General features: G+C 37.9%; 2 protein-coding genes and 1 pseudogene across 3 annotated transcripts; 1 reads left to right on the forward strand and 2 right to left on the reverse strand.

Moving 5' to 3' along the window:
- Nucleotides 1-12,573, reverse strand: LOC144650000 (calmodulin-alpha-like). Its single transcript, XM_078509633.1, has 5 exons — nt 12,446-12,573; nt 2,771-2,801; nt 1,953-2,096; nt 1,015-1,260; nt 1-206 (listed from the first exon to the last, which is right to left on the reverse strand). The coding sequence occupies exons 1-5, from the start codon at nt 12,446-12,448 to the stop codon at nt 178-180; spliced, it is 453 nt and encodes a 150-aa protein (XP_078365759.1). The 5' UTR covers nt 12,449-12,573; the 3' UTR covers nt 1-177.
- Nucleotides 5,433-23,415, reverse strand: LOC144649999 (calmodulin-alpha-like). Of its 2 annotated transcripts, none has more exons than XM_078509631.1 (5): nt 23,300-23,401; nt 7,860-7,890; nt 7,271-7,414; nt 6,480-6,725; nt 5,433-5,643 (listed from the first exon to the last, which is right to left on the reverse strand). In XM_078509631.1, exons 1-5 carry the CDS (start codon nt 23,300-23,302, stop codon nt 5,615-5,617), a joined length of 453 nt encoding a protein of 150 aa, XP_078365757.1. In that variant the 5' UTR covers nt 23,303-23,401; the 3' UTR covers nt 5,433-5,614. The 2 variants fall into 2 exon arrangements, with proteins under 2 accessions (XP_078365757.1, XP_078365758.1); XM_078509632.1 differs by lacking the exons at nt 5,433-5,643; nt 6,480-6,725; nt 7,271-7,414; nt 7,860-7,890 and adding exons at nt 17,958-18,168; nt 18,935-19,180; nt 19,791-19,934; nt 20,403-20,433 and having other exon boundaries at nt 23,300-23,415.
- Nucleotides 9,073-11,497, forward strand: LOC144652720 (uncharacterized; annotated as a pseudogene).
- Nucleotides 23,416-24,529: the final 1,114 nt, after the last annotated feature.

Here is a 24,529-nt window from a genome sequence, read left to right on the forward strand (position 1 = left end):
CAATGTAAAGAGTTTTTATTGAACTATAAACCCACTGGCGATAGCTACAAAGTCTGATGGGTGTTTACAGAGTCGGGAGTTCACTCTAAGCCTTGCAGCGTGCAAGTTCTACTTGAGCTGACAAAGTTGTGATGAAACAAAAACATTTCTCCCGCTCTTGTTTTGCACGTTTCACATCTATTTCTGCTGCATCAGCTGGACAAACTCTGTAAAAGATGATGAATACAAGAATTAATGTCAATTGACTGTGAGCATTCAGTTAGGATTATAATGTCAAAAATCAAAGCCTTTTCTTTGTTTTCTCCTCCATCTTTCTTTTGTTACTCACCCTAGCGTACTTAATGTTTACTAAAATTAAAACATTTGGGCTGTTCCCGCGGCAATTTTTTTTTTGCGATCCGTTTTTTGTTGAATTATAAAGAACTGTTTTTTTTTAACTCAGTGAAACTTAATTGCTTAACAGATTACGTTTAAACCCCTTCCTTTTTTTGAAAACAAAGGGCAAATGGTTTATGCATGTAACGAAATATCAAATTCTAATTGTCTTGCGGATGTTAATGACTCAATATTTATATATAAATGCTACTCTCACGGTAAAAAGCGCTTGAAATTTCTCTTCCCAAGCAAGTGAACCGGTTGCAGCAGTTTTGTTTTATAACCAGGTTAAGTACAATTATGCTTGAAGTTGCTTCTTTTGTTTGTGTTTCATGCTTTTGCGGGTCACAAGTAAACAGGTTATTTGAAGTCAACTTTTTCCTACAACGTTACAAAATGAGTAAAACTTTCACTTGAAAACGATTTTTACCCACGTGTTAATATTTATGCAAATTTAACTCATTTTCTAAGCAAAAGCTTTGCACCATGCCTCGTTTTGAAATCGACGCAAAAAGAACACTGAACTGGCCAAATTCGCCGAGTGCGTCTCTTTCTTCCTCTAGAGAGGACCAAAAAGGGTCTTGAAAAAAAAAAATGCTGACGTTCAGTTAAATTAAAACCCTCTCAATAAGATCGCACCATTATAACTGACTTTCCCGTCGGAATCCACGTCAGCCGCTTTGATTATGTCATCTATTTCTTCCTTTGAGTAGCTCTTCCCGCCAAACGTCTTCATCACCAAGGCCAGTTCATCGCTAGTGATGAAGCCATCTCCATTGGTGTCAAATTTTTTGAAGTAGTACTTCATGTCGTCACCAGTAATTGGGTCGCTTAGCTGACTGGCCATCATGTCTTCAAATTCGGAATATTCAACGCTTCCATTTCCTAATTATGAAATGGTAAAAGGCCAAATTCATCTCAGTTAATGAAATAGAAATAGAAATGATACTTAACATTCCATGTTGTTTGTCAAAGTTCCTCCTTTCCTTGAGGAGCTTACCCCTAGCAACAATCGACTGATTGTATGTCATCATCACCAATTCTCGTCGCGCCAGTAGGCGCATAAGGACTGATTGTATGTAAGAGAATTCAAATGGATCCAATTGGAATGTTGTGAATTACTGACTGATACGGCTATAGTTAAGATTTAAAATGTTAAGGCAAGCGTGAAGGGAGGCAAGCGTGGCCGAGTGGTTTAGGGCGCTGGAGTTGTAATCCGGAGGTCCCCGGTTTAGGACCTGCCCCCCAGTGCCACTAGCTGGATTTGTTTCTCGGAAGTGCTGTGTTCAAATCCTCGATCACCCTTTGTATATAGCCTACTGGTCTGCCTCCTGCCAGTGAGGATTTTTAACCTTGTTACATATATGTCCATATGTTTCCTCTGTGTCAGTGGCATGCCTGTAAACTGTCTATCTCGAAGCTAAGTGCATGACCACTATAAACAACATTTACATTTTTTTTTTACATTTTTTAAAAACGCTACAAAACACCCCCACACAATATAAACAAAGAAAAATATCACAGGTTCTTACACCGAAGTAAACCCGATTTAGTGTTAATTAAGTTTACGTTATTACCATTACGGTCCACTGCTTTGATCATTTCTTTAAGCTCGTCGTAAGACAACTTCTGCCCACATTCTTTCATAGCTTCACCGAGCTCCCTTACTGAAATCTGTCCATTTCCATCTTTGTCGAACATTTCGAAGGCTGTTTTTATGTCTATAAAGCAACAACAAATACAACAACCTCCTAGTAACAGGAACTGTGGGATTGAAATGGAAGAACTGGGTAAGTCCAGACAAGGGGCCCATTGGCCGGGAAGCGAGTACCGTAGAATCGAGAAACAGCGCTTGCCTTGTAAGAGTACAAGAAAATTTTGATATCCAAGTGGGGTAGCCTGCGTTGCAGCCGGACGCGTCACAAAATCCTCGATATACCGGGGTGGGGTTATTCCTGAAAGGAACGAAACGGTCTCATATTTTGGGTGTTCTCTTGACCTTACATGGTGCACGACGTAGTAGTGAAAAAATAAGGAGGTTTTAAATCGTGTTATGACCGGAACTAGTTGGAACTGCATGATTATATTTGTGTCAACAGGCAGAATGGATTTTATACCCGGAGATTTATAAAAGTACAGCACCCAAGGAATTCTACAATATACTGAATACAAAGGGTTCGCCGTTATTTATTGTTATTTTTTTTTTTTGCTGTTTTTTTTTTTTTTCAGGGGATTTGTATTTAGTTGTACCGTAGAGAGTTTTATTGGTGTGTTACCAAGTTTTTGCTGTCTAAATGAATTGCGGGAAGGGGGAAGGGGGTTTTAAGGGGGGGGAAAGAAATAAAAAAAAAAAAAAAAAAAATCGTACGTATGTACCCATCTCTAGGAGCCTTACCTGCACGTTGGTCTTCAGTTAATCGCTCAGCCTATGATAATAAAAGAAGGAAGACTTAGTTATGATTGTACATGTTGGATGTGCGTGGAGGGCACGGTCGACAATAGATTGAAAAAAAAAACAGTCGTATATTTGCGAATACACGCGGTCTTACTTTTCTTTTCTTTTCTTTTTTTTTTTCTCCTGCGACCGTCAAGTCAAAGATTGGTGTGTGAACCCCGCGCGTACTTCGCGCGTGATGATCATTAAAGAAAGAGAAAAACACAACTGTTTTGCAGTCTACAAAACTGCCAGAGAAACTTAAGAGACACTCACGGCACTCATTCGATAGCAATAGAAAACGACGCACAAAGAAAGCTGGCAGTTTTCCGAGGTCTGATATCACCGCAGTTATAAAGCAGACTGATTAAAGAGATAACACTGCAAAAAGTAACTGCGTCCCTTCTTTCTTGGCGAAAGTAAATTTCCTAAAGGAAGCCCGAATAACCGCTCATACAGTGTCTTGTTTGGCTTTATTGGCTGCCCTGTCCATATGAAAATTCCTGGCTTCTCAAAATAACTAGCTTTTAACTGATACCTTTTAAAGATACTGTGTGCCGGACTGCCACTTTAATGAGCATATTGATCATTATGTGTGCCATTCGCTAATTATCACGGAATGCCTATACCTCCTATATATACTTCAGGTTTTAGCACAAGAAATAAACAGGGATTTTTTTGCTTCAATTTTGCTTCCCTCATTATCACGGTTTGCTCGCCGAGATAACACAACGATGATGATTTCTGCAAGATCCACGACAACCCTTGTACCTGCTATGCACGTAATTTATGTATAACTTTTTTTTAAGAGTGTTCGAGCAAAAACAATTATGATAAGGTTCAATTTTCGTTTCGTTTGGTAAGCTATCCCGTAACTAATTATAACTAATTTGACTGTTTAATGAAAAGCAGACTTGTGTATAAAGAAAATATTAAAGCACTAAAAATCTAGACTAGATCACCAGAAATGTTTGGCTAACTGTGTTATATTGCACCACCTAAAAATACTGCGTAGTTCAAAAATGAAAATTACGCTCGCGATGTGCTTAAAAACTAAACTTCGATCATCGATGCGCTTTGAACACTGGTTTCAGTTCTATCATTCCTGGCATTTTGTAACAGGTTAACGGTCGTGAAATCAGCGGAAATTTGCGCAAAGACGCATATTGCATGCGATGTAGGCGTTATGGTGCAGAATGTTACCCAGCTATAACCTTCTGTAGCACTATCTATTAATTTGCACTGAAATAAAGTGCTAAAATAAACTATTGCCAGCAAAATATCGTGCGGCTACTTACCATTTCCAATTGAAATTGCTGTGCTCGGCTAGGAACTAAAAAGGTTTGTCTTGACTTTACCGTGCAGTTTCGCTCCCCGATCGATAACAGAGATAATCCAGTGAAGTTTAAAATGACATGCTCTCTGGCGGTATGATTTGTCACCTTGAGCCTATTGACTTATTCATCGATAATGTATGAATGGGACTAGACATTCTCGACTTTATTTAAATTTTCGTTCGTGCTCCAAGCATTTAGAATATAATAGAAACTTTACTAACATGTCAATACCACATAGCCGAGGAAAATCTCATACTAATTTAGGGACACAAAATAAATAGATGCTAAAAAAGACAATTAAAAAATATTTAAAACTGTGTAAAATATCAAAAAAATAAAAATGTAATACTATTAATCATATTAATCTAATAATTCAATAAATTAATAAATAATAATTTTAAATAGCTAGTCTGATAATGTAATAATTTAATGATAATCGCTAAAACGTTGATTTAAAAATGATAAGATTATAAAATCATGATGAGGAGAGGAAACAGTCTTTGCAGCCATCATCAACCAGTAAACTGACTTATATCACATTTAAGAATCCTGTTTTTAAACGTATTTATATTATAATTCATTTATATTGTTCCCTAACGAGTTCCCCCGAAGCAATCATGTTCAGTATCTCTTCGTTTTCCATTTATACGCTGGCTCGTTTGACTTTCGGGGAAGCTGCTTTTGTATCCCCACCCTCCTCCCCTTCAGCGATGTCGGCTATCCCTACATTTTTATTCCTTCTTCTCTATGCCTTGTGCAAAATTGTTCCTTGTCAGATCTTATAAGCAGTAACACATAGAGTGACTTTTTAACGAATGTGAAAATACATCACTAACAGCAGATCATTTGGTTGTTTACAAACCATCAATGCCTACCCCAATAAAGTATATATTTCCTGAAAGCCTATTAAATATAGATTGTAATTTTGGATTTTGTTTTGACGATATAGACCAGTTGCCAACTTCAGTATTTTGTTTGCAATTATGATGTCGCGCAACATTAGGTTAATTGGAGAACCGTTTAGGTGAGCCCTTAAACTTTTATGTGGAATTTGATCTACATATATTGGTCTAAAATGGGTGTCTCAGATTTCTTTATTTTTGGCTGCATTATTTTTTGTGAATTTTTACACTTGAAGAAGCACTAAAAACGCCTTTTTGAGTTTTAAAATTTATAAAAAACTGCAATTTGTGTTCTTTCGCATGTGTGCAAAAATGTGCAAAGATCAGTTTTCGAGATCGATTTACACTTTTCTCTGAGATGTTAAAAGACAAAGTAAACAAACGTCTGAACAATGTAAAAGCTTTTATTGGACTATAAACCCACTGGCGATAGCTACAAAGTCTGATGGGTGTTTACAGAGTCGGGAGTTCACTCTAAGGCTTGTGAGGTGCAAGTTCTACTTGTGCTGACAAAGTTGTGATAAAACAAAAACATTTCTCCCGCTCTTGTTCTGCACGTTTCACATCTACTTCTGCTGGATCATCTGGACAAACTCTGTAAAGATGATGAAAACAAGAATTAATGTCAATTGAGCCTGGGCATTATTAGGATTATAATGTCAAAATATTTTCTCTTCCATCTTTCTTTTGTTACTCACCCTCGCATACTTAATGCTTTACTAAAATCAAAACATTTCCGAGGCAATGCACAAATCATTCGCAGCTTAGTACTGTTCCCGCAGCAATTTAATTTTTTTGCGATCCGTTTTTTGTTGAATTATAAAGAACTGTTTTTTTAACGCAGTTAAACTTGCTTAACATTTTACGTTTAAAATCCCTCCTTTTTTGAAAACAAAGTGCAGACGGTTTACATGTAACAAAATATCAAAATTCTGATTGTCTTGCGGATGTTGATGACTCTTATATATAAGTGCTACTCTCACATTAAACAGCGCTTGAAATTTCTCTTCCCAAGCAAGTGAACCGGTTGCAGAAGTTTTTTTATCACTAGGCTAAGTACAATTATGCTTGAAGTTGCTTATTTTGTTTATGTTTCATGCTTTTGCTTGTCACAGGTATAAACAGCTGTAGGTTATTCCGAGTCAACTTTGGTTTTGCCTACAACTTTGCAAAATGAGGCTTGATGTAAAACCTTTCACTTGAAAAAAAAAATATCTGCGCAAATTTAAAATATCTGTGCAAATTTAACTCATTTTTTATCAAAAGCTTTGCAGTATTTCTCGTTTTGAAACCGAGTGAAACCGTACGATGAAATGGCCAACTCGTTTCCAGGTGCGCCTCTTCCTTCCTCCAGAGAGGAACAAAAAAGGGTCTTGAAACAAAAAAAATGTTGACGTTCCGTTAAATTAAAACCTCTCGACAAGATCGTACCATTATAGCTGACTTTTCCGTCAGAATCCACATCAATCTCTTTGATCATGTCATCGATTTCTTTCTTTGAGTAGCTCTTCCCACCAAATGTCTTCATCACCAGGCCAAGTTCATCACTAGTGATGAAGCCATTGCCATCCTTATCAAATTTTTTGAAGTAGTACTTCATGTCGTCAGCAGTCATTGGCTCGCCTATTTGACTGGCCATCATGTCTTCAAATTCGGAATATTCCACGCTTCCATTCCCTGGAAATGAAATGGAAAAAGGCTTAATTCTCCGGGGGGGGGGGAGGGAGGGGGAGGGACATTTTGCCCAGAACTCCCTAAATGAGACCAAAATCCATAAGCGAGACGACGACTATCCCCGGCCCTTTCAGTCTCCCTCTCCCCGCCAGGGCTAAATTCATCTCAGTTAATAAAATTGAAATAGAAATGTCAAACTCTCATCAACTTTCATGGAACTTTGAGCACTTTCAAAGTCGATGAGAGTGCATGAGAGTTTCAGGCCAAGCATGGGCGAGAGTTTGAACTCTCATTAATCTCTCATCCTAGTTTGGCCCAGGCTTAACATTATACTCGCCCCACTCCACGAAGGCCCTCCACTTAAAGCTCTCCTACCAAACTATAATACCTCCCCCATTCCCCCTTGCCACAAAATAGAGACTTCGCCAGTTTACTGTAATATCAAATCCCACGTAAGTGCGCCATAAACTAAATACAGAAAAAATATATTACTTTATACGCTGTCTGGCACCTTAATGGAGACAGGGTGGTAATTAAATTTATGTTACCATTTCGGTCCACCGCTTTAATCATAGCTTTCAGGTCTTCAGCTGACATCTCCTGCCCACATTGTTTCATGGCTTCACCGAGCTCCTTCACTGAAATCTGTCCATTGCCGTTCTTGTCAAACATTTTGAAGGCTTCTGATATTTCTATTAAGCAAAAACAAATACAACAACCTCCTAATATGAGAAATTATGTGATTGAATTGCAGAATTGAGTTAACCTAGTCTGGACAGGAGCCCAGTGGTCTGGAAGCGAGTACCGTAGAATTGAGAAAAAAAAAACGCTCGCCTTGTAAGATACAAGCACCAGAAAATTTTGATACCCATGTGGGGTTGGGCAATGACGTAGTAGTGGTATAATAATTAGGTTTAATCATGTTGAAACCGGAACTAATTGGAGCTGATTTGTGTCACCGGCATGCAGAATGATTATTACCGAAGATTTTATGAGTACAGCACACAAGGAATTCCAAAATATGGTGAATGCAAAGGTTTTGTCGTTATTTTTTATTATGTTTTTGCTGTTTTTTTTTTCTGGGGATTTGTATTTAGTTGTACCGTTAGAACGTACACATTGGAATTAAAACCTTACCTGCACGTTGGGTTTGAGTCAATCGTCCAGCCTATGATAATAAAGGGAGAAGACGTAGTTATGATTGTACATGTTGTTGGATAACCCGTAAAACAGTCGTATTTTTGCGAACACACGCGGTATGAGAAAGAGAGGTCTGGGGCGAATGTCAAAGACGGTGAGTGAGACTGATGTGTGCGGCCAGTACAGGACGGAAGTGCGGAAGAAGGCTTCTTCCTCCCTGATGAGGCCCGCGCGCGCTTTGCGAGCAATAATCCAAACATTCGGCGCTTCGCGCCTTCCGAGAAGCAATTTAAAAGAAAAAAAAACGACTGTTTTGCAGTCTAAAAAACCACTAGAGAAATTCAAAAGACATTCTAATCCACATGCACTCAATTCTCAAAATAATAATCTAGCTCGCATTTAGATTAGGCTAAATCTCACTCCCCGTCTAGCGTCTTGACATGTACTCCAGACCATTCGTTCGAAGACCGCGTGTGTTCGCAAAACTTCCGACTTCTAGTGGTTTTGTAGACTGTTTACCTAAGTAGCCAATGAACACAATGAACAGTCACTAAATTAAAAGAGGAAAGTAGGTTTATTTTCATCTAACAGTTTCACGAGGTCCTTAGAAGAAAGCAATTAAGTGAAATAAAGGAGGAAGCGAATCAAGAGCTAGGGATTACGAAGTTCATGTTGCTCGCTCACAATCTGGATTTCGTATCATCATTGACGGATCCAGAGGTGGGGGGGGGGGGGGGGGTTGGTTTATGGGGGTTGTAGTGGTAGTGGTAGTGGGGAGAGGCGTAGTGAAAAAAGGAGCGCATATTATTTTTGGCCCCGTTTCGACCGTAACCGGGAGTATCGACACCCACCAGTTGATTATCTAAGGTGAGCTATCCTGTATCTTATTGCCCGTATTGCCGCTCCTGCTTTGGGAGATAATCAGTAGCTAATCTACAACTTTTCGAAGAAGAACTTAATTGAAAATTTTCTAGCTACGTAGAAGGTATTTCAATTTTTGTTGTTGTAGTAGTGGTGCTAGTAGTAATAATAATATAACAATATTATATTTATTCATTTGTTAAAAAAATACATATTAAATTTTACAATTAATTTGTTCGTATTGTGTGATCGTAAAATATAATTAAATGCAAAAGTGCTATATGAATTCTTTACAAGCTTATTGAAATGAATAAAAAAGGTTGTCAATGAGGTTATCAAAAGGTTATCAATGAGACCAATCTTGTCTGCCACGGGTACCTACAACTATGCCCTCGCCAAGTGGCTCGATTCAAAACCTAAAAGTCGACGAGAACGACATATTGGTATCTTATGATGTCACATCTTTGTTTACCAATGTACCACTTCAAGAAACCATCGAAATGATCGCTGAAAAGGCGTTCGTAGACAACTGGTTTAACGAAACCCACAAGATGAACATCACTCAGCCTGATCTGATTCAACTTCTTGAAGTAGCAACTAAGAACCAATTGTTCCAGTTCGATGGCAAGCTTTACGAACAGACTGACGGAGTGGCAATGGGCTCACCTTTGGGACCCCTTATGGCGAATGCATTTCTCTGCTCCATCGAAGAGAAATTAGAACATGACAACAAGCTCCCAGAGTTTTACAGGCGATATGTCGACGACACGCTTGCCACGATGAAAGATGTGCCAGCAGCAGAAGCCTATTTAACAACACTTAACAACTGTCACTCATCCATACAATTCACAATGGAACTAGCTTCTGACAACAAGTTACCATTTGTTGGTATGGAAATACTTAAGAAAGGTCACCAACTGGAAACCAGTGTTAACCGGAAGCCAACAAATACCGGCCAACTGCTCCATCACCAAAGCCATGTCGACAAAAGGTACAAGAAACCTCTCATAAAAACCATGGTAAACCTTGCTTTTCATCTGTCATCTACATGGGAGTCTTTCGTGACTGAATGTGATCGCCTGAAGCTGATGTTTACGAACCTCAAGTACCCTGCAAGCCTAATTAACTCAACCATTTCTCACTTTGTCACCTCAGTGATGACCGAAGATCCTCTCGTGCCAGCTGAAGTACCTAAGGGACTGGTCAATAAGTACCAGGGGGGGTGGGCCGGAGCAATTGGAAAAGTGGTGGCTCGAAAATTTGTGACCCACCCCTTCTTTCTGGCTCAAAACTGACTGACCCACCTCTGATAGGGGGTTGAAAATTACATGACCCACCCCCTTTGCTAAAAACAATCACGGGACCAATCATTTCTTTATCATCTGTTAGGGGTTGAAGGCTTTTAATTTGACTTCAGCTTTGAAAGTGAAATTCCTTACATAGACATTTTCCCTGATGGACACTGCTGTTCCATGTACATCTTATTCTTAACACACCAAAGAAGGACGAATTTATCACTTCTTATACTAGTTTTTTGTTCGTTTTTCACATATTTGTGTGTAAAGTCCTTGGGGAAATTTAGACACCAACATATGCAAAAAACTGAACCTGTTTGTAGTATTAACTCATAATCAATTATGGAAGAGTTCATATTAATTTTACACAGAAACTAATAATAGAAACTACAACCACTGTCCATCATTTATAATATTTGCAAAGTGTTTTACTAAAGAGTTTACTGATATTAAAAGGCCTAAAGCCAAGCATGAATCTATGCAGGTTGAAGAGAGACAGGCAAAACTGATGTTATGATCACAAGCCATCTAGGGGGGTCAGGGGGTATGCTCCCCCGGGAAATTTTTATATTTGGGCCTTTTAAAATCGCTAGAAATTTATTTAAAACTGCTCACATGGAGAAATTTATCAATTTTATATACTGATGAATACAACTTTTGTTGGAACTATAACAGTTTAAAGTTAATGAATAAATAAGATGACCCACCCCCTATGTGTAGATCAATATTACATAACCCACCCCTTTTGGAGGGCTCAAAAACTGATGACCCACCCCCTTTCTGCTCCGGCCCACCCCCTCCCCCCCCCCTGTACTTATTGACCAGTCCCTAACAACAAGGATATCATTCACCGAGTGGTATTACCTTTTAAAGATCAAACGTCGACCGATGGAGTCAAAAAACAACTATCTAACCTGAGCAAGAAAATCGATCACACTCTTCAACCAGTATTAAAGAGTCGCAAAATTGGTGAAGATCTCAAGATGCGTGAACCAAAACCACCTTTAATAAATCAACAATGCGTTGTGTACAACAATTACCAATGTGATCTGTGCGATGCAGATTATGTCGGCTATACCAGCCGGCATTTACACCAACGTATTGATGAACATAGGTTCTCCGCAATCGGGAAGTATTTAAAGAACGATCACGGCCTTAATAACATCGGCGACCTTGCCAGTAACTTTTCCGTCTTAAAGAAATGCAGCGGAAAACTGGACTGCTTGATTTACGAAATGTTGTTTATTAGAAAGAAGAAACCTAGCCTGAATACGCAATCGGATTCTATCCGCGCGAAACTATTTGTTTAAAACAAATATGTTAATGAAACATCACACCTCTAACCGCATATATAACACTGTTGAACCGTTATTTCATTTGTCACTTGAAAATGATGTCAGGATGACATCGAAACGTTGTGTCTTACTGCCGCTTATTTTTATTGTCAAATGTTTATCAAAATTTAATAAAAAAGGTGACATCTAAATTGATAATTTATACCTAAAACAAAGCCTTATGATAAATCTTTGTTTCAACGTTCAGTGTTTATTTTAGGCAGCTGATTGCTATTATATCGTAGCCTTCTAGTGATACTGCGTTCGATAGGAACAGAAAAGGGGCGGGTAGAAGGTTTTGAACTTCAGCCATGCAAAACATGTCAGCCAACCCCTGAAAACGAACAATGCAAAACTGTATGCAACATTTCTTGTAATTTCATACGACAGCAATTTAAAAAAAATATACAAAGAAAGCTGGCAGTTTTTCGAGGTCTGTTATAACCGTTTTAAAGCGGACTGATAAGCGATTACGCTGCAAAAAGTAGCTGCGTCCCGTCTTTGTATAACTTAGGACAGTTTAAGAGTGTTCGAGCAAAAAAATTATGATAAGGTTCAATTTTTGTTTCGCTTGGTAAGCTATCCCGTAACTAAGAATTTGACCGTTTAATGAAAAGCAGACTTGTGTATAAAGAAAATATTAAAGCACTGAAAATCTAGACTAGATCACCAGAAATGTTTGGCAGATATATATATAATACACAAGCAGACTTGTGTATAAAGAAAATATTAAAGCACTGAAAATCTAGACTAGATCACCAGAAATGTTTGGCTAACTGTGTTATATTGCACCACCTAAAAATACTGCGTAGTTCAAAAATGAAAATTTCGCTCGCGATGTGCTTAAAAACTAAACTTCGATCATCGATGCGCTTTGAACACTGGTTTCAGTTCTATCATTCCTGGCATTTTGTAACAGGTTAACGGTCGTGAAATCAGCGGAAATTTGCGCAAAGACGCATATTGCATGCGATATAGCGCTTTGGTGCAGAATTTTACCCAGCTATAACCTTCTGTAGCACTATCTATTAATTGCACCGAAAGTAAATGCTAAAATAAACTATTGCCAGCAAAATATCGTGCGGCTACTTACCATTTCCAATTGAAATTGCTGTGCTTCTAGGAACGAAAAAGGTTTGTCTTGACTTTACCGTGCAGTGGCGCTCCCCGATCGATAACAGAGATAATTCAGTGAAGTTTAAAATGACATGCTCTCTGACGTGTTATGGTTGGTTGTCACCTTGAGCGTATTGACTTATTCATCGACAATGTATGAATGGGACTAGACATTCTCGACTTTATTTAAATTTTCGTTCGTGCTCCAAGCATTTAGAATAGAATATAGAATAGAAACGCTACTAACGTGCCAATACCACATAGCCTGGGAAAATCTCATACTAATTTGGGGACACAACATAAATGGATACAAAAAGACCATTTTAAAACATTTAAAAAACTGGTTCATATATCAAATAATACTAGTGGTAACCACAGGTTAGAAAGTGTGGGCCTCGATGCAGTTAAGAAAAGGTACTGGGAGGGAAGTGTTTTTTGTTAGTTTGGAAAATTACTTCAAGTCGAAGTTTATGGGAAGTTTTCCAGAAGTTGGCATAACTGTGGTAATTGAGATTTCTTTTATAAACTGCGGTTTTTTATTGGGAGTCTGTCCACCGAGAATAACAGTGCATCGTTCTTTGCGGAAAAAAAAGATTCCTCGACTTCGGATCCTTTCGCATTGTAACCGTTCATGATGGAAGAAGAAATAACTTAAGTCACCTCATTTCACGGCAATTTTTTCAACAGGTCACGAAAATTTTTCAGACAGTGTCGATAAATCACTGGACAAAAGAAAATTATTCCGAGTAAGGTCGAGTAACGCGTCACGCTTAAGTCACGAATGTTTCCTATTGCCGCTAACGAACCAATCAGAGTTGTTTTTTTGATTGACAGTTTTGCGAAGTGTAGTCGAGCACGCGGTGTGAATTGAGATGTGATTTTCCTCCGTCGGCAAACTCGCTTTGTTGTCAGTGTTATAAGGAATTTTTCGAGAATAACCGTTGTTGGAATCATTCGCTTTGCCGTAGTTTATCTGTGATGCAATCACAGCAGATCTTCTCAAAAGCAACACCTATAAAACAACGTCTGCAAAACGTAATGTCTGCAAGACAGAAGCCTCGATCTAATGTGACAAACTGTTGATTTTTCGCATTCTTATCGCTCTTGGAGACAAAATTTTTCTCTTCCGGTGTTACGACAAACTGTCGTGATTGACACATTTTTTGCATTCCGATCGTTCTTAGTGGAAGAACAAAATTTTCAACTTCCGGTTTGCAGATAGCCTTTATAAACGTGGCGCGCACGCGTAATCCGCAATCCGCTGGTCACTGTCAAGATTAGGGTTGCGGGCCTCTCTTGGGCCCGCAAATATAAAAATCTCAGTAATACTAATCATACTAATTTAATACAAGCTAGTCTGATAATGTAATAATTTAATGATAATCGCTAAAAAGTAGATAAAATGATAAGATTATATAATCATGATGAGGAGAGGAAACAGTCCTTGCAGCCATCATCAACCAGTAAACTTATATCACATTTAAGAATCCTGTTTTTAAACGTATTTATATTAATTATTTATAATATATATTACTAGTGTATCTTATAGATAGTGATTGCTGCGCAGAGTGGCGTGGGCGATGTAGAAGAGTTTGTAATGACAATGATAAACAGTTTTTTATTAACATAAAAGAGCATTTTTTTTAACTCAACAATAAACAACAACAAATATGAGCAACAATAAGCAGCAATAGACATGAGCATGCTGCAGTTGTCAAGGTTGGAAAGCTTGTTTATTATTAAGAAGTGTTTGTGTCTATAGCTTTCCAACTGTGACAACAGTCTTTTTTTTATTAAAAATTGCTTTGGCTTGAACAGTTAAAAGAACTTCAATATTATCATCATCAGTCAGATCAGGAAATAATTTGTGGTCGGTATCCGGATTCTGTTCTTGGTAGAGAGTGAACAAAGGTTGGATGACATCGTCAAACATCTGAAGTGAAATAGTGTCTTTGTTTTTGTTTATAAAAAAGCACTGGCAAGGATTTTGCTTTTGGTTTGGATTTCAACTACTGTTCAACTGTGACAATTTGCACTCAGTGCACTGGAGAATTTTCTTCCCACTGTCTGCAGCAATCAGACTTTGGCGTGACACTTGTTGCAGGAAAGGAATCTTTGTACATAGTTTATACCCTCTGGTGGAAAGTTAATTTTGTGCTGTTCTGTTGCATTGGATAAGTCATTGAGTCTTTCGATTGTTTTGTTGACCTCTTGAACTGTCGTGTGCTTGTTGAATGTTTAATACATGTAGTTGCTGTCTTGGTATTCTCGTACTGAAATTTGTTTGATGTCGTAATAGTGCTTTGATGTTACGTTATGTATATAGTTTTCCCATAATACGTGCGAACCGACCCAGTGTTATCAGTGAACACAGCTTCTTGCATTTGGAGGGATTTACTATTGATATTAAGGGTTTTTGTTTCATCGGTGAATGCTATTATTCCACAAATATTGATGTAAGTGTTTGGTTCACCGTCCAATATTTCCTCTGCTGTGGCATCTTTTGTTCGTTTTTCTTCTGTGTTTATAGGTCGATAGTCAAACTCTGATTCTTTGTCACTTGGATCTTAAAGTTTGGTTCTCTTGTTGATCAGAAGTTCCTGTTCTGAAGTCTTCTCATTTTTTTAGCTGAAATTTTGTCAGCTTTATTGGAGATGATGATTCATACTTGCGCTTGAAAAGTAGGGTGCGTCTCTGGTAAGACGCACACTGTCCGGTAAATGTTGGTACTGGTTTGTATCTTGTTGGTATCCAACTATGACATTTTCTGGAAAGAAAAAAAAAAGAACTGATGTTTTAATAATAATAATAATAAATAATAATAAAAGTATTTATATAGTGCCGAAATCCACTAATTGCCCATGGCGCTTTACATTAAAAATATTAATAAAATGACGTAAAAAGTTAAAAACTCTTTAAGAATGTAAAGACTTTACTGATCAGTGTTATCATTTTGGAAGAGAATCTCTGTGTTCTAAATTATTATGGACACAAAATACGAAACTGTGCTAACTGGGAACCAAAAGGACGCTTAATATATGTTGATATTATTAAGAGGGTATGTGTACGCTCGTGTTTACATGGTCAAAATATTACTACAGTTCAGATCGATAAAACTAATAGAAGGCAATCAAAATCGTCAACAAGAAATTAAGTTAAGTGAGAGAAGAGTAGGATGGCAAAACAAATATAGACGATTGTTGACTGTTCTTGTTCAAAAACCCTATCAATGGACGAATTTGATCGGATCAGTACATGTACAGTGACTGAAAATAATTCAACAGAAAGCATTCAAATGCAGTGAGATAAGTAAAATTATAGCATAGGAATGAACGCAAAACGTTAAATGAAACGAAAATAAGTTAAATTGCAAAGAATACTCACACTGATGACAAAGACGAGTTGCAAAACCTATCGAAAAGACGAATTCGATTAGCGCGATAAGTGTAAATAATTCAACAGAAGGCGCTCAAATGAAGTGAGTTAAGCGAATAGCATAGAAATGAACGAATGCGATTAGATCGGTAACTGTAAATAATTAAACAGAAGTCACTCAAATGAAGATAGTTTAGTGAATAGCATAGAAATGAACGAAGTCGATTAGATCGGTAACTGTAATGCACCTATCAATGTAAATCCCGCGGGGGGGGGGGGGGGGGAGTGCGGGCCAGGGGTGGGGATTTGACAGAAAAGTAAAAATTGCAGTCAAGTTCCCGAGGGTGGGAAAAATATTTTTGTTCAAATGTACCTAAGAAGACCCACCCAGGGGCAGAATTCTAAAACAAATTAACAAGTACTTTCTACATACCTTTATTTTCTGTCAATCCAACCGTTTCGGTATTCATATTGAAAACAATAAAAGGTCACGGACGTCTTAGATTTCCCTCAGGATTCCTACTCCAAATGTACTTGAAAGTAAAATATTCTTAAAATCGCTATTTTATGACTAAATGGCGTTAAAAGTGGCAGATAAATGCCGATGAAAAACTCAGAATCGTACCTTGCAATGAAGCATATGATTTCCAAAGCCACGAGAAGGAAGAACTTGGTAACCGCGTCTGAAGATTGGATCCAGGCGCTTCCCGGTCAAAGTCAAATGTCCCAACCCCCGGGACGCGACTCGCAGTCAAATGCCCGACAGAGGGGATCGTTCTTGTTGTCAAATCCCGTGCCTTTGCCCGCACTCCCCCCCCCTCCCCGCGGGATTTACATTGATAGGTGCATAAATAATTAAACAGAAGGCACTCAAACATCAAATAAAGTGAGTTTAGTGAATAGCATAGGAATGAAAAAAAACGTTAAATGAAAGGAAAATAAGTTAGGTTTTTGCAAAGAATATGGCCCTATTCTCCCACAGGTGAGCTAGGAATTAGGTCATTTGCAAAGGATATACTCACACTAATGAAGACGAAGACGAGAACCAAAACCTATCGAAAAGAAGAATTCGAATAGATCGGTAACTGTAAATAATTCAACAGAAGGTACTCAAATGAAGTGAGATAACTGAATAACACAGGAATGAACGCAAAACGTTAAATGGAAGGAAAATAGATTGCCAAGAATATATACTCACACTGATCACGAAGCTGAAGATGATCGAGCTCAAACCATGTGCTTCCTACTTGCCGCAAGGCATTGTGGTAAAGAATGCATCTAAACGCAAGGGATTATGGTACAAAATGAAAAACTGAAGAAATCGAGAATTTGAGGCCCTTTATTGCCTTATAAGCAAGATTATAACTGCTGCTTCGCTCGCTACGCTCGCTGCGCAGCAATTATTCATTTATATTGTTCCCTAACGAGTTCCCCCGAAGCAATCATGTCCAGTATCTCTTCGTTTTCCATTTATACGCTGGCTCGTTTGACTTTCGGGGAAGCTGCTTTTGTATCCCCACCCTCCTCCCCTTCAGCGATGTCGGCTATCCCTACATTTTTATTCCTTCTTCTCTATGCCTTGTGCAAAATTGTTCCTCGTCAGATCTTATAAGCAGTAACACATAGAGTGACTTTTTAACGAATGTGAAAATACATCACTAACAGCAGATCATTTGGTTGTTTACAAACCATCAATGCCTACCCCAATAAAGTATATATTTCCTGAAAGCCTATTAAATATAGATTGTAATTTTGGATTTTGTTTTGATGATATAGACCAGTTGCCAACTTCAGTATTTTGTTTGCAATTATGATGTTGCGCAACATTAGGTTAATTGGAGAACCGTTTAGGTGAGCCCTTAAACTTTTATGTGGAATTTGATCTACATATATTGGTCTAAAATGGGTGTCTCAGATTTTTTTATTTTTGGCTGCATTATTTTTTGTGAATTTTTACACTTGAAGAAGCACTAAAAACGCCTTTTTGAGTTTTAAAATTTATAAAAAAAACTGCAATTTGTGTTCTTTCGCATGTGTTATAAATGTGCAAAGATCAGTCTTCGAGATCGATTTACACTTTTCTCTGAGATGTTAAAAGACAAAGTAAACAAACGTCTGAACAATGTAAAAGCTTTTATTGGACTATAAACCCACTGGCGATAGCTACAAAGTCTGATGGGTGTTTACAGAGTCGGGAGTTCACTCTAAGGCTTGTGAGGTGCAAGTTCTACTTGTGCTGACAAAGTTGTGATAAAACAAAAACATTTCTCCCGCTCTTGTTCTGCACGTTTCACATCTACTTCTGCTGGATCATCTGGACAAACTCTGTAAAGATGATGAAAACAAGAATTAATGTGCGTGGGCATTATTAGGATTATAATGTCAAAATATTTTCTCTTCCATCTTTCTTTTGTTACTCACCCTCGCGTACTTAATGCTTTACTAAAATCAAAACATTTCCGAGGCAATGCACAAATCATTCGCAGCTTAGTACTGTTCCCGCAGCAATTTAATTTTTTTGCGATCCGTTTTTTGTTGAATTATAAAGAACTGTTTTTTTTTTTAACGCAGTGAAACTTGCTTAACAAGTTACGTTTAAAACCCCTTTCTTTTTTGAAAACAAAGGGCAGACGGTTAACATGTAACGAAATATCAAATTCTGATTGTCTAGCGGATGAAATTTCCCTTCCCAAGAAAGTGAACCGGTTGCAGCAGTTTTGTTTTATTACTAGGCTAAGTACAATTATGCTTGAAGTTGCTTCTTTTGTTTGTGTTTCATGCTTTTGCGGGTCACAAGTAAACAAGTTATTCCAAGTCAACTTTTTCCTACAACGTTACAAAATGAGTAAAACTTTCACTTGAAAACGATTTTTACTCAATTATTTTTACTCTTTACTTTTGTGCAAATTTTAATTTTACTCATTTCTTATCAAAAGCTTTGCATTATTTCTCGTTTTGAAACGTACGATGAAATGGCCAAACTCGTTTCCACATGCGTCTCTCCCTTCCCCCAGAAAGGAACAAAAAAGAGTCTTAAATTAAATAAAATGTTGATGTAAACTTAAACTAAAACCTCTCGACAAGATCGTACCGTTATAGCTGACTTTCCCGTCAGAATCCACATCAGCCTCTTTGATCATGTCATCTATTTCTTTCTTTGAGTAGCTCTTCCCGCCAAACGTCTCCATCACCAGGCCAAGTTCATCGCTAGTGATGAAGCCATTGCCATCCTTGTCAAATTTTTTGAAGTAGTACTTCATGTCGTCGGCAGTCATTGGTTCCCCGATTTGACTGGCCATCATGTCTTCAAATTCCGAATATTCCACGCTTCCATTCCCTGGAAATGAAATTGAAAAAGGCTTAATTCTCCGGGGGGAGGGGAGGGGAGCATTTTGTCCAGAACTCCCTAAATGAGACCAAAATCCGAAGTTTATACCAAGAGAGGATCCTCTCTTGTTTATACCATAAGCGAGACGACGACTATCCCCGCCCCTTTCAGTCCCCCTTCCCCCCCCCCCGTCAGGGCAAAATTCATCTCAGTTAATAAAATTGAAATAGAAATGACCCTAATCTGATACTTAACTTCCCCCTTTTGTCAAACTCTCATCAACTTTCATGGAACTTTGAGCACTTTCAAAGTCGATGAGAGTGCATGAGAGTTTCAGGCCAAGCGTGGGCGAGAGTTTGAACTCTCATCAACTCTCATCCTCGTTTGGCCCGGGCTTAACATTACTCGCCCCACTCCACCAAGGCCCTCCCCTTAAAGCTCTCCTACCAAACTATAATACTCCCCCCATTCCCCCTTGCCACAAAATAGTGACTTCGCCAGTTTACTGTAATAGCACATCCCAAGCAAGTGTGCCATAAACTAAATACAGAAAAAAATATTACTTTATACGCTGTCTGGCACCTTAATGGAGACAGGGTGGTAATTAAATTTATGTTACCATTTCGGTCCACCGCCTTAATCATAGCTTTCAGGTCTTCAGCTGACATCTCCTGCCCACATTGTTTCATGGCTTCACCGAGCTCCTTCACAGAAATCTGTCCATTTCCGTTCTTGTCAAACATTTTGAAGGCTTCTGATATTTCTATAAAGCAAAAACAAATACAACTGTGTGATTGAATTGCAGAATTGAGTTAACCTAGTCTGGACAGGAGCCCAGTGGTCTGGAAGCGAGTACCGTAGAATTGAGAAAAAACGCTCGCCTTGTAAGATACAAGCACCAGAAAATTTTGATACCCATGTGGGGTCATTTATGGTATGAACGAAATGGTCTCATATTTTGGGTGTTCTCTTGACCTTATATGGTGCAATGACGTAGTAGTGGTATAATAATTAGGTTTAATCATGTTATAACCGGAACTAGTTGAAACTGATTTGTGTCACCGGCAGAATGATTAATTTTATTACCGAAAATTTTATGAGTACAGCACACAAGGAATTCCAAAATATGGTGAATGCAAAGGTTTGTCGTTATTTTTTATTATGTTTTTTTTTTTCTGGGGATTTGTATTTAGTTGTACTGTTAGTACGTTCACATCTCTAGAAGCCTTACCTTTACGTTGGTCTTCAGTCAATCGTCCAGCCTGTGATAATAAAAGAGGGAAGACGCAGTTATGATTGCACATGTTGGATAACCCGGAAAACAGTCGTATTTGTGCGAACACACGCGGTTTTAGAAAGAGAGGTCTGGGACGAATGTCAAGACGGAGAGTGGGACTGGTGTGAGAGGCCACGCCGGGTCCACCGAGGTCAAACGACAGAAATATGCAAAAAATAAGAAAAGTACTGCAAAGATAAGGTTTTAATTTTCACAGTTTAAAGTTCGATACATAACCGGTATCCTAAGGGTTTACTAAGTTTTTTGGAGCTTTACTAAAAAAATTCTACGTGTTTGAAAATAGCGATATGCGGACTTGTCGGCGCCATTTGTCAAAGCACCTTTGGTTCGGATGCGAAAAAGTAAAAACACTGGTTTACCTGAGGGAATGGGGTTATGCTTTCACTCGGCAACTATTTTTATCTATCCTTGCTCGTTATCACTTCAATTTGAACAAAAAACGGCGAAATGGAAAGAAAAACTGCCTGAGACGTTTGACCGCGGTGAACGGCGGGCTTCCCCCGCCCTGGTGAGGCTCGCGTGCTCTTTGCGAACGATGATCCAAACTTTCGGCGCTTCTCTCGAGATTTAAGAGAAAAACGACTGTTTTGCAGTCTTAAAAACCACCAGAGAAACTCAAGAGACATGATAATGATAATCTAGTTCACATTTAGATTACGCTAAATCTCTCCGTCTAATAATTTTTAGGTGTTTTTTCATTCCACAAGGACAAAACTTGAAAAAAATCGGCCTGACTTTTTCAAGATGAGATCTTAAGTTCCTGATGGCATTGCAATAATATCACTCGTGTATCGCTTCAGTACACTTGCATGGTGATTTTTTAATAAAATTGGACCACTATTAGTAGTTTCCATATGTCTTTACTCTTGAGTTTTTGAAGTGAAACTGGTGACAGTGTCCCATTCATTGAAAAATGCAAAAGTACCTTATGAACGCTTTTCAAACTTAATGAAATGAATAAAAAATGTGACATCTAAATTGATAATTTATACCTAAAACAAAGCCTTATGATAAAATTTTTCTTTAAACGTTCAGTGTTTATTTTAGGCAGCTTCAGTACACTTGCATGGTGATTTTTTAATAAAATTGGACCACTATTAGTAGTTTCCATATGTCTTTACTCTTGAGTTTTTGAAGTGAAACTGGTGACAGTGTCCCATTCATTGAAAAATGCAAAAGTACCTTATGAACGCTTTTCAAACTTAATGAAATGAATAAAAAATGTGACATCTAAATTGATAATTTATACCTAAAACAAAGCCTTATGATAAAATTTTTCTTTAAACGTTCAGTGTTTATTTTAGGCAGCTGACTTCATATAAACAATAGCCTCCATTTGGCGCGAAAATATGCACGCGACGGATATTTGTCCGCCAACATTATCTCTTCTAAGAAGCGAACAGTTACGCTCGAGGAAAACTGTGAGCATATCTTTGAAGCCAAATTAAGGCTATTATTTTTATTATCCTTCAAATATTTTTACACAAGGCCACTTACTTTGGAAAATCTTCTCTAAACCTTTTTAACACACGTTTAACTAATTCTGTTGGCGTTCAAAATATTGTTGGTCTGTCAAAATGTTTAATTCTATTCAAAAAAACTGAAAACTGAAAAAAACTGAACTCGTGAACATAATTCACAAATATCACTTGGGTAATATCACTCGGATATTCTCCAATTTTAGTTGGGGCATATTGTGTCACGTGACGTTTTTTAACCAATCGCGCGGAGGAGAGAAAATATTTGATGGAATAATATATCGCAGCCTTTTAGTGATACTGCGTGCGATAGCAACAGAAAAGGGGAGGGGAGTAGTAGAAGGTTTTGAACTTGAGCCAAGCAAAACATGTCAGCCAACCCCTGAAAACGAACAATGCAAAACTGCATGCATCATTTCTTGTAATAACATACGGTAACAATAGAAAACAACGCACAAAGAAACTGAGTTGGCAGTTTTCCGAGGTCTGATATTACCATAAAGCCGACTGATTAAAGCGATTATGCTGCAAAAAGTTACTGCGTCCCTACTTTAATTTCTTAGCAAAACTAAAGGAAGTTCGAATGAACGCTAATACAGCGTCTTGTTTGACATTGTTGAGCTACCCTGTCCATATGGTAATTCCTGGCTTGTCAAAATAAAAGCTGTAAATGCCAATTAGTTGGGCATAAAACGTGCGCTATTCGCTGATAATCACGGAATACCTGCACCTCCTATACATTCTGGTTTTAACACAAGAAATAAACAAAGGGACTTTTTTCTCCCTTTTTGCTCCCTTCATCATCACTGTTTGCCCCGCCAAGCTAATGGAACGATGATGATTCCTGCATCCACGACAACTCTTGTACCTGCTATGCACGTAATTTATGTATAGTTTAGGACCGTTTAGGTGTGTTCGCGCAAAGCTTTTGATAAGGCTCAATTTCGTTTCTTTTGATAAGCTATCTAAAAGCAGAATTGTAAATAAAAGAAAATATTAGAGCACTTAAAAACTTGACTAGATTACTGAATAAGTTGGCTAACTGAATTATTTTGCACCACATACTACGTAATTCAAAAATGGAAATTTCGCTGCGCTTAAAATTTTTTATTTCGATTACCGATCCGTGCGCGTCTTGAACAGTGGTTTCAGTTCTATCATATCTGTTAATTTCTACAGGTTAACAGTCATGAAGTCAGCGAAAATTTGAGCAAAGACGCATATTACATGCGATATAGGCGCTTTTGTGCAGAATTTTACCCAGAATCGTCTGTAGTTAGTTCTACCTATTAATTGCACTGAACTAAATGCTAAAATAAAATATTACCAGCAAAGTATCATGCGGCTACTTACCATTTGTAACTGAAATTGCTGTGCTTTTAGGAATGAAAAAGGTTTGTCTTGACTTTACTGTACCGTGGCGCTCCCCGATAACAGAGATAATTATAAAATACAATTTAAATTTACATGCTTTCTGGTTATTATTGGTTGTCACTTTCAGTGAGCCAATTGGCGGCGTATTATTGGATAATGTACGAATGGGTCTAGACATCCCCGACTTTTTTGAAATTATCGTTTATTTTTATTTATTTTGTTATTTTCACAGTCTTACTTCTAGTATTTCTTTGTTTTAAAATTTTGACTTTATTTGTAAGGATGAATCCTCTCAAAAGAAAAATATATATATACGAAAGAACGATTCAGTGTCAATTTAAAGGTTGTTTTTTTAGTATTTAAACATGGAAATTATTACAGATAAATGAAGGTCTGGCTGAACAGTTTGTTATGAACATGTTTCGAAGACAAGCCAAGTTTGGCGGGGAACACCCGCGCTGCCCTGCTTAAACAAACAAAGTAACTCTACTTCTAGGAAGATTGCCAAACAACTACTGAGTAGAGACCTGGCAATCTGATGCTACAACGACAGTCCGGCGATAAATAAGGAAAAATGGATCTTGTACTTGGAAAGCAATATTTTTTCCAGTTCGTAAAGTGTCAATGGGGCACGAAATTTTGAAACACCCTGTATGTTACTTTCAGACCCTGTGGGATCGAGCAGTGGTCGCTATATAAAAGGCTATTTTCCACTGAGCATGCACACTGTACAACCATATAAGTGCACAATTAGAACCAACACTGACACTCATTCTTCTTAATTATAAGCTGTCCTCACATGGCATTAGCATATACATGAGCATAAAAAGAACGATTTTTAAGCTTATGCCAAGCCACCCGTTTTCCATAAAAAAAAAAAAAACGTTTTCATTGGCTATATTTTTCTCGCCTACCAAAGAAAAGTCTTTTCATATAATAAAAACTGCTCTGCCAAAGATGGTTTAAGAAGAAAGGAGTATGGGATTACCCCTTTGGGGACAACATTTTCCATGTAAATGGTATTTATGTATCCTGTTCCTACTAGATTAAATGCTATGCATATAAAAAGTATGTATGTGTTGCTTTGGCGAAGCTCTGTTTGCTGGGATAATGAAAGACAAGACTACCATTTGGCAGATTTTGGCCACGGGTGTGGCCGTTTATTTTTATATCAAGGATAGAAATCTTAAAATATGGAAACCTTAAACT

Source organism: Oculina patagonica, chromosome 4, assembly GCF_052425735.1.
Source record: "Oculina patagonica isolate OP01 chromosome 4, crgOcupat, whole genome shotgun sequence".
Lineage (NCBI taxonomy): Eukaryota > Metazoa > Cnidaria > Anthozoa > Scleractinia > Oculinidae > Oculina > Oculina patagonica.

Bases quoted from the DNA above. Each gene is read 5' to 3' on its own strand.
- LOC144649999 (XM_078509631.1), bottom strand. The intron at 7,415-7,859 runs GTAAGGTTTTAA...TTTGCTTAATAG, and splicing joins GACTCAAACCCAACGTGCAG to AAATATCAGAAGCCTTCAAA. The intron at 6,726-7,270 runs GTAACATAAATT...TTTCATTTCCAG, and splicing joins TAAAGCGGTGGACCGAAATG to GGAATGGAAGCGTGGAATAT.
- LOC144650000 (XM_078509633.1), bottom strand. The intron at 2,097-2,770 runs GTAAGGCTCCTA...GTTGCTTTATAG, and splicing joins AACTGAAGACCAACGTGCAG to ACATAAAAACAGCCTTCGAA. The intron at 1,261-1,952 runs GTAATAACGTAA...TTTCATAATTAG, and splicing joins CAAAGCAGTGGACCGTAATG to GAAATGGAAGCGTTGAATAT.